The sequence below is a fragment of the Suillus subalutaceus genome, assembly GCF_016647625.1.
Source record: "Suillus subalutaceus strain FC151 chromosome Unknown DFJ58scaffold_645, whole genome shotgun sequence".
Taxonomy (NCBI): Eukaryota; Fungi; Basidiomycota; class Agaricomycetes; order Boletales; family Suillaceae; genus Suillus; species Suillus subalutaceus.
Window position 1 is genome coordinate 1 of NW_024540894.1, and position 10,109 is coordinate 10,109.

Sequence of the window (10,109 nt, forward strand, 5' to 3'; positions counted from 1 at the left end):
GAAATTGCTATCAGAGTCACGACTCACGACACGAATAAACGATGTATTCTGACTACTCTTCATTGCAGGAAACTTACCACACTGAGCCTCGTTGAAAGAAAGGCAGTGCCAGTGGCTTTCTGAGCTGGCCGAGGCACGAGGCTAGCGTAGGATATACTAGTCTATCACGTGCAATGTGGCGCAGCGCTTCTTGCTTCAGCCCACCTCGCACTGCGCAGTCGCTCTCACTTTAAGTTCTAGCTACTAGATCTCAGTTTTGCCCCCGCCCGCCACTCCCAGATCAGCACAGACAAATACAACCAGTCCAATAATGATTTAACGTAGCAAGTTTTAAGCTATCAGCAATACATTTGCATTTGTCCGACGCAAAGTGTACGCTCCTTTGGTATCACGTACAAGAACAACGAGCTGATCGGCATTCGCGCTCGTATGATCCGCCGAACGGATGCGATGATCAGTATGATAGCCTAACAGCTAGTAAGCTACAAAATCAATGTATCGGATACATAACCTAAAATGGTAGGAAGCGGAATGAGATCCTCCCCATGGATACATCACTGCGGTAGCTCAAAGGCACCTGCTCGTTCACCTCATTAATATATCCTATTTTTCTTGGTCATTACAATAGATTAGATGTATCATTATGACAGTATAGACTGTCAGAACACCGAAGACATAGCGAGATGACGCTAAATATCACAACGAAACAAACAATATGCATGCTCCCCGCACAGAACCCTGATTGATCGTTTGGTTCATTTCACTCTGTACACATCTCCGCTGGTTAATGTATCTCCAGCAGCATCGAAAGCAATGGACGTCATGCCTGTTCCTCCGTTGGCCCTGGCTACGACCTTAGCGTGATATCCCCGAACGCTGAGGATCAGACGCGATCCCAGCACAAACATCTGCAATGCATCGGCGATTGACCAAATCCCAGAGTAAATAGCACTCCCAACGGACAAAGAATTCTGCAGAGAAATGATGAGAGAGTGATCAGCTGCAGATGCCAGTCACCGCTCGGCGTACCGTAATATTTGGAGACAGTGCGCCAAGCTCGAAGCAAGCCACAGCAGCAAAGCTATAAAATACGGAACTCTAGTGAAACAAGATATTAGCTTAGGCTAACCGAACTGACGCTAGAAAGTAAAATGTGTGACTCTCTATTATATCCTGAAATAATCCCCGATGGTCAATTCTATCGGCGATTGTCGCAGTTCCAGGGTGCTGTATGACAATCCAGACTGCGAGAAACAAGTTGAGGATCTCCCACGCAGCAGTGGATACCAGACTCTCGTAATCCAAATTTATCATGGATGTGTCAAATTCGATGATGCAGATATGGTAGCCGGCGGAAAGGGTGGTCTCCTCTAGTAAATAACCATGAGTCTTTCGTGATCCAAGCTTCATGGATAATTTAAACTTACGTGTTGAGATACCCCGGGTTCCAATTACCATCAAACTCCGGAGGTGATCGTGCAAGCTAGCAAGGCTACAACAAGAAAGAAGCAACTTTTTCGATCCCCGATACATGGCATTTATCCGAGCAATCATGATGACTTGAATGATTTTCGGTCAAGTCGGTACCGGTAGTAAGGCACCGCAGGAAATTCCCTGCATGCAGCCAGTCAGAAGGAGCGAACACATTTGAGGACACATACATAGGATACTGATGCTGGTTGCAAGATATACTTATTATCACATTGCAGTGTTATGTAGATGGCCTTGCAGACGTACACAGCAAATAGTATTCCAATGTAGCGCACCTAGCATATATTGAAGTCAGCGCAATGATGCCAACTGCGCTCGTAGCAAGAACGTACACAAATATAAAGAACGGTCATGAAGGACCAACGTTTCCTCTGCCCCGAGTCAACTGCATCATCCTGTTTGGTTCTAATGTAGGACTCAAGTTGCTCACCAAGATGAGTTCGAACTGTTAAAGCATTTTTAATGAATTGCACAGGTCATGACATCAACTTACCTCTTGCTCGAATGTTAATGCTTAAATACTGTATATATATCAATGATCCCTCGGAACATATTGTCTCGCTTACCCCAGTCGTATACCATCACAGTAGAGCTTGCAGCTGCGAAGCGATAGTCAAAAATGTTGAGATATCACCATTGGCATCCTGGAAATTGCTCTATACGAACCTACAAAATAGCTGTAAAGAAGAGAATAACTGATGAGGGGCCACCAAGTGGGATCATCTGGCCCTACGGTCGTATCAGGATGGGGGGTATTGGAGTGCATGCAGATATACCACAACAACCTGGGGGGTAGTAATGCATTAGTATACATGATGGTTAACGTTACAAGGAACGTGTATTGCATTAACCAGTGTACACTGAGAATCGTCACAACGTTGACATGACTCAAAAATAGGATTGTGACACATGGTTGACAGAAGGATTTCCGGAAATGTTGCATTATAGACCATGAACCAATATAACCCTGATACCGACCTTCCTGGGTAATGCTGACAGCCGAGCCAACCTTCGCACAAGGTCTGCAAGGGACAAGCAACCAAGGAAGCGAATAATAGTGCCGTAACATCATGATGTAAGCAAGGTTAACTCACCGTGACTGCCAGTGAGCCTCGTTGAAAAGTAGGAAGACAACGCAAGTACATGGCATGTCAGTGGTTCCTTATCCTCGGTTCAGGTTTTGATATACTCCTGTGATATGATGGTCTCGAACCGCAGATGATTTCATTCGAACTGCCCATTGACGTCATCCCACAACAGGAATATTGGTCAATTTAAGTGAGCATGGAAACAATGATGTGAGCGATAGCTTCATATCTGTTATGAGTGGAGCCTACGTCTAATATCTGCGAGGGGTATGTTCAAGTGACTCGGCTGTTACTATGATTGATATCGATATTCACAGCATCCAAGTTTATGCGGGAAATACTAGAAGGATGGCTCTGAATAATCCGTGAATGTGACGGTAGATCGACGAAGGCTGGCGGGTCCTCTAACTCCAAATTGACATGCGGCTCAGATATCGCTACCCACCTAGGCATTGTCAAACATAAAACGCCAGAATTGAGTCATGCACCAATATGATATACTTTGCATATCCTGATACCAGTACGTGTATTGCATGCACATGCATACATCAATCCGATTCGATCAAGCCATATGCTCCTGCAGCTCTCCTAAGATGCAATTTCTAATGTGAAATGTTTGGGAGTGCATACAACTCCAAGGTTTCAACTAAATATACTGTATAGATGTCCGAATCTACTTCTCACTCGGGATGGAAAATTGAGTAGTTCGGACAGCAGCAAAAAGTACATGGCACAGCAGATTTGACACGGATTTTACAGAGTAACCTTGAGCTTGAACACACTGGGTTCACCTGAATGACATTCTATTCACAATGCACACAGGGAGAAAAACATGAAAGCATATGAAGCCGAGTCTGCAGTTGCACAGGGGTAGCCATATCATGTCATATCTAAAGCTCGCCATAATGATTTGTCTCCTCAGAATCCTTCCCGTCCTCGCAATCCTCCCATTCTTCATCATCTAAGCCTTCCGCTCCATCCTCGTCTTCATCATCGTTTACTGTCTTCCTCGATCTCCCCAATGCGGTTGTACCCATATTTTGCTATTCACAATCAGCTCAAAGGGATGCTGTAATATAGATTGATATGGAAACACGCACCATCTCACAGCGCAATGAAAAAGTTAGATTTGGCTGTTCACTTGGAAAAATAACATCACATACCGTGTGAGGGTGAAACGTGACCTGGTGGGCGGGATATTATTGGGCCATGGCCAAGAACATTGTGTGCCTGGCACCGTCAAGGTCAATAAACAGTCAAACATTTCAACAGACGACATCACACCCTATGAGAATAAACCGTCGTCGAAGCACCACCAGCATTGAAATCACGTGCTTCCTCATTGACAGGTCGGAACTTTGTCAGGGCATCAAGATCGAGTGAGCAGGTCAAAAGACGAGGTCACGCACAGACTGAGAGCGGGACACGGCCATTGCACCATCAGCGTCGGGTAAGCAGGTCAAAAGAGGAGGGTCACGCACTCGCTGAGAGCGGGACACGGCCATTGCACCATCAGCGTCGGGTAAGCAGGTCAAAAGACGAGGTCACGCACTTCCTGAGAGCGGGACACGGCCATTGCACCATCAGCGTCGGTTAAGCAGGTCAAAAGACGAGGTCACGCACAGACTGAGAGCGGGACACGGCCATTGAAACCATCAGCGTCAATAAGCAGGTCAAAAGACGAGGTCACGCACCAACTGAGAGCGGGACACGGCCATTGCACCATCAGTGTCAATAAGCAGGTCAAAAGACGAGGTCACGCACTCGCTGAGAGCGGGACACGGCCATTGAACCATCAGCGTCGGGTAAGCAGGTCAAAAGACGAGGTCACGCACAGACTGAGAGCGGGACACGGCCATTGCACCATCAGCGTCGGGTAAGCAGGTCAAAAGACGAGGTCACGCACTTCCTGAGAGCGGGACACGGCCATTGCACCATCAGTGTCAATAAGCAGGTGAAAAGACGAGGTCACGCACTCGCTGAGAGCGGGACACGGCCATTGCACCATCAGCGTCGGGTAAGGAGGTCAAAGACGAGGTCACGCACTCGCTGAGAGCGGACAACCGGCCATTGCACCATCAGCGTCGGGTAAGCAGGTCAAAAGACGAGGTCACGCACTCGCTGAGAGCGGGACACGGCCATTGAACCATCAGCGTCGGGTAAGCAGGTCAAAAGACGAGGTCACGCACAGACTGAGAGCGGGACACGGCCATTGCACCATCGGCGTTTGGGTTGGGATATAAGGTCATTGAGCTTTCAGTTTAAGACTGCCAGCGAAGTTTCACGGTAACATACCGTCTCCTGGACGTGAAAGTTGCGAATCAGGTCCATTTCTTCTTCAGTTCTGGTAACGGAGTCGGTGTCGTAGGATTGTGTGTTTCGCTTTGCACTGGAGCTCCCGAGGGAGATCTGAAATCGTCGTTTGCAATTTCGACTTTTGTTTGTTAAGCGTCGTCAGCAGCCGGAAGACAAATGCTCACCAATCGATCGAGCAACCAGCCTGGCGTTGAATCGAATGCATAATTGACCCGGCGCCAACGTCATTGACAGCGCCGCAAAAGAGACAACTGTAGTCAACTCTAGTGTATGTCTCCCGTTCAAAGACGACCCTCATGACGATCGTCATGCCTGCGGTAATTCTTTGGCCATTCATGGCTCGTAAGTCGGGTTACTTGGTTGTCGTCGTCCATGCACAGATCATACTGTCCTTGCCTCCATATATCGTCTCTGAATTCGAGCCTCGACCGAGTCGTGTTTTAATAGAAGTTGGAGCATCTCGTTGAATCGCTAAAGACATTTCATGAGTTAGCTTCCACAAAATAGATTTTATGACGAGGCCTTACCTCAAATGAGTCACAGACGTCCATCGGTATGCATGTAAGTGGTCTGTTGCATCTACCAGTTTCACACAGCCAAGCGTGACATTCGGTCCCACAGACTGTCCATGGAAGAACACGCTTTCAAATCTGATCAGGGTTTCCTGCTGCCTCTCTATAGTTTTCCGCATTTCGTGAATGTCGTGTTGAATTTGCATTTGAGATGACAACTAACAAAGCAGAATAATGAGTGCATGCACACTTGAGAGAGTAGAACACAACCGAATAATCCGCCAGATAACGGTCGATTTCGCTGGAGCATCCGATGATAGCTTGCGCAACAGATGGTATGCAAGACCACGATTGTACAACTGTGTTACTTGGGGCCGATATGTCTTGCAGCATAAGTGCGACTCGATGTCAGGTAAATTCAAGAACACATCAAGAATACGTATACCTAATTATGGAATCCCTCCGGTATTGTTCAATGGGATCCTGGCTGGTCGGAGCGTTGCACAGATGTGAGCTTAGTTGATGGAGTCGTGACGCCAGGCGATCTAGGTCCGCCTATTCTGACTACGTCTCTGTGACGGCCTTCGAATTAAGAAACATCCTGGTAATAAAATAAGCTCTCACCATCTATGACTTGAAGGATTGCCAATAATCCACTAATAGTAGCATTGATTGGAGCACCGACAAGTGGAATGGGACCTGTAACGGCCTGGACGATGGGCAAAAATGTCTGAGCCACGTCAGAAGCTTTGCCGAGGCGGGTAGAGGAATTCCCCGGAGTAGAGGAGGAAATTGCCAGAGGATCAGGGTGCACTAGCAGTGATGGATTTGAATGGAGAGTGGGTGAAGGAACGGGAATCTCATTAGGGATATCTACAGGGATGAAGTTATCGCGAAGTTCATGGTGGATGGTTGTCAAGCTGCGTTGTGCACGTCCGTTCTTGCGGGGCGCCTCGATCGAACTGCGAATACTTCGCCCAGATGTAAATTCTTGAAAAAGTTCTTAATCAAATCCTTGAGCGCGGATCCGGAGAGGGCATTTTGGTGGGTGGGTTAGATGGGTCAGAGGGAAAGGAGTCGAGATACTTAATGGGCAGATAGAAACACAGCCCTTAATCGTGCACACGCACAATCCTCGTGTATGTACACTGGAAGCGTCGGACTTACTGCGATGATCGGATCTGCAGATCTGCGCTGGGCGCCTTCAAGTTGTGTTTGAGCCAGGTAGGTCTGAATTTCAAACATTGACAATCGAAGATCAGATCTCTACGAGTGTGCCCTGACGGTTTCTTCCCGGCTCTTTCCGCCAGCAGCACGTGCACAGTTGCCCAACTTGGCACTCCACACAAATACGGAAAACTAGTGTCCTACTACACGAAGATGTCAAGTCAAAATCTTGTTCGAAACGGAGAGAAGTAGAACGAGAAGCCTTGTCAGCCTCACCGATGCTTTTTTTTTTTTTTTTTTTTTTTTTTAATCCAGTTTTTTTCCATTGAGAGGAATACTCTATGTAGGACAGTGCTTTCTAATCTATAGCCCCCGGTGTCCTTTGGTCTCTGAAGTCGCGAATGCCCTGATGTGGGGCGTGCCCCCATCAGTCCGCCGTTCCCGCCGGCCGTTTTAGACGCGCCTTCTCACCGATGCTTGTTGCTCATCGACGAGTCAAGGCATCCGCCACCCACAGTGGACTGTGCCGGACTTTGCACAGCACCACACTTTGATAAGGTTAGCCGCATGGCTCAACTCTGATGCCCGTTGACCAACTCCACAGCACTTTCTCTGTGGCAAAAGTTCCATGTGTTGGATGGTGAAGCACGACGCCAAGGCAACATGCCCAGACCCGAGCATTTGCCAGAAGTCGATTAGATGAGTGAAGAAAGTACATTTGGGAATGAGGCACTCATGGTCTAGCATAAGAAATATCATTCCTGGATGTGAGTGGCACGTCTCACTGCTCAGTCGGTCCTACTTTGTCAACCACAACACTCGAACCACAATCTGGAAGAAAGCAGCGCCAGGGAAGCTCGATGACGGAGTGCATCATCGACTTCATGTTTATATGAGACCTCGCACGGTTTGGCACTAGTAACCAAGTGAGCGTATGGAACGATAGCTCGATTCACCAGTAGACCAGTTGGAGAAGTTGGAATTTTTTCGGGGAGTGACGATCTCAGTAAAGTGCGTCCAGAAATAATTTTTGCAAAGCGATACATTAACGACTGGCAGGGTGGGGAAAATGCACCGCGTGTCCTCACATGTCGGTAAGCTCATCAAAATCAAGAGTGCACAATGATATCGTCATGTTGGTCAAGGACATCTCACACATCGTCTTCGCACATGGTTGCATTTCCGACAGTGGCGGTTGACTGATGGGAACCAGCTCGTTATTCTCTTGGACCAACCATTCACCTCTACCTGTCTGTCCCCATATACAATGCCGACAGCACATCAGATCGCTAGTGCTATATTGGATGCAAAGGTATATGTATGCGTGAAGTAAGCTGCTGCAGATTTTTCTTTGGTCGTCTTCATGTTGGTCATGAGATCTTCCACTCGATAATTTTCCCTCTCCCGTGCGCTCTTTTGTCTTACGCTCTGCCACAATCGCGTTTGGGAAAAGTAGTATTGTAACACCAATTCTGTTTAGACGTCTCTCACAAATCTCATCGAAAACCCCAATCGATAGATTCTGTTCGACCAGTGCACTCATCACTGAGTACTGAGTACTAGGCACTATTACCAATAGATACGCGTACACGTTCCTGCAAAGCAATTGTTTCACGCGAAGGACGAGGGGTCGTTGAGTGAAAAAGTCGAAGGAAGGCCGATACCATAGATTTTCCAGAAGATGATCAGCGATGGTCAGATGCAGATATCAGTCATGTATCGATCACAGCGAGGCAGGGTCGAGACAGGAAGCAGTTGCAAACCCAGCTGATTCAGTATGTCAGCGAAAAATCTGATCACATGAAAATATCGAGCTCACGCTACAAACAAAGTGAACGAGCTTTTAATGACACCGTTGATACAGTCCTGAATGGACCATCCTGTCCATGGTTATTGCAGTTCACGGAAGTGTTAGAACAACAACCCAGACTGCAAGGCACGGTGTGAGGACCTCCTGTGCAGTGTTGAGTGTCCAAGTCTTGAAGTTTCGGTCAGAATGTGGTTGACCCTCGTAAATTGATAGGTGTCGGAAAGGACAAGCACCTCTGGAATTCGTGGATGAGTATGTGTACTTAGATGATTCGCCCATAATGCTTACCCACTGGTATGTAACCGCTTAATATTGCGCCCATCTCTCTGTAGGAGTGCAGTTAATTGGACAAGAATAGCAAGCATCGGTGTAGAAATTCAGTAGAATACCCCCCACATCTCAGGCTATCGTGACTCTCTCACCGGGGTGGCAGACCTCAGCGCATGTATGCTGAGGATTCTCGCATAACAAGGGCTAACTGCAAGTGACGCCACAGGAGACGCTGGTGGTCGAGTTTGAAGATACAAAGCAAGAATAGTGGATGGTTGAGACTTGGCGTACACACAAAGCCCTCTCAAACGGTTACGGCGCACGGTGGATAGGGACCAGGGTGGCGTGGAAGAGGACAGATGTGATTATGACCGGACGCATGTATGTGGCAGTGGGAGTAGGGATATATACAGTTGTGTGTGGGTAACGAAGCGAGTAGGGATGGTTCATGATGACAAAAGCACCTGGTATATGGAATGTGAGCACATCATACACGAGTACATACTAAGTAGTACTTGCCGATAGGTGGATGGTACACATTCATGTTTGGCTGACAGCATGGACATCTCCGTTAACGCCAGTACGGTCTTCACTACAAGCACGCCATGCGTCTTGAAGGTCCCCGATGCTTTTGGAAGCCCAAGCTCGAATGTACTCGAGGTGAATATAGTCCAGGAGCACTGAAGATTTTCCAAGCTAAATCCGGCTTGAAGCAGAATGGACGGTCAAGGTAACGATGGGTGAGGGCATGATGTGGCGCTTAGAAAGCCACAGGATACAGGGAGCGATATATATATAATGGGACGCACAATCGAAGTCGACATAAATACAAGACAGAGGATCGCTTGAAAACTAAGACCTTATACAGACGAAGTCTCATTCAACAGTGCTTCCTGAAGGTAGCTGATTATCTCTTCTGCTGACGGGCGAAACTCTTTCGCCGTCGACCAACACCGCCGCATGAAATCCAGGTGATTGGGTTGGATTTCGATGGAGGAATTGATGGGCTCTGCTTGTCTCAACTTAGCATGAACAACATCTATGGCGCTCTTCAGCCACCAGTAAGGTTGTTTCCCATATAGGACCTGCACGTGGGGGGTGTCAGTGTCACTAGCAAGCCAACGAGCCACTGACCTGAAGCATGACACCGCCGAGAGAGTATATGTCGGTAGATTTGGTTGCGCATTGTATGGGTTGATCTTCCGGGGGTCGATGAGCTCTGGAGCGACCCAACGTACTGCACCTGTGTGGTAGTCGAAGGCAGGTTTGGATTGCACTATGACATTCGAGATACCGAAATCTGCAAGACGAGGGGATCCATCGGCAGCAACCAGAATATTATTCTACAATAACAATGAAGATTCTGGTTGCACGGCATTTGTAAACTCACGTTGGTGAGGTCACCGTGTATCACGTCGTTGTCATGAACTGCCGAAACATAGAAATCAGTTGGTC

General features: G+C 47.7%; 2 protein-coding genes across 2 annotated transcripts; both read right to left on the bottom strand.

Annotated features, from left to right (window-relative positions):
* Positions 1 to 591: 591 nt before the first annotated feature.
* On the bottom strand, positions 592 to 2,506 carry DFJ58DRAFT_422860 (uncharacterized protein). The gene is made up of 11 exons (XM_041380328.1): positions 2,058 to 2,506; positions 1,985 to 2,004; positions 1,922 to 1,936; positions 1,824 to 1,862; positions 1,738 to 1,766; positions 1,662 to 1,669; positions 1,428 to 1,559; positions 1,139 to 1,370; positions 1,030 to 1,081; positions 827 to 971; positions 592 to 765 (listed from the first exon to the last, which is right to left on the bottom strand). Exons 1-11 carry the CDS (start codon positions 2,071 to 2,073, stop codon positions 761 to 763), a joined length of 693 nt encoding a protein of 230 aa, XP_041234760.1. The 5' UTR covers positions 2,074 to 2,506; the 3' UTR covers positions 592 to 760.
* DFJ58DRAFT_422872 (uncharacterized protein) lies at positions 1,975 to 2,506 on the bottom strand. The gene has a single exon (XM_041380329.1). It carries the CDS (start codon positions 2,432 to 2,434, stop codon positions 2,105 to 2,107), a length of 330 nt encoding a protein of 109 aa, XP_041234761.1. The 5' UTR covers positions 2,435 to 2,506; the 3' UTR covers positions 1,975 to 2,104.
* Positions 2,507 to 10,109: the final 7,603 nt, after the last annotated feature.

Coding starts and splice junctions, on each gene's coding strand:
- DFJ58DRAFT_422872 (XM_041380329.1), bottom strand. CDS start 2,434: ATGCAACATTTCCGGAAATCCTTCTGTCAACCATGTGTCACAATCCTA.
- DFJ58DRAFT_422860 (XM_041380328.1), bottom strand. Junction 1,767..1,823: donor TGACCGTTCTTTATATTTGT/GTACGTTCTTGC, acceptor AATATATGCTAG/GTGCGCTACATTGGAATACT. Junction 1,371..1,427: donor AACCCGGGGTATCTCAACAC/GTAAGTTTAAAT, acceptor GTTATTTACTAG/AGGAGACCACCCTTTCCGCC.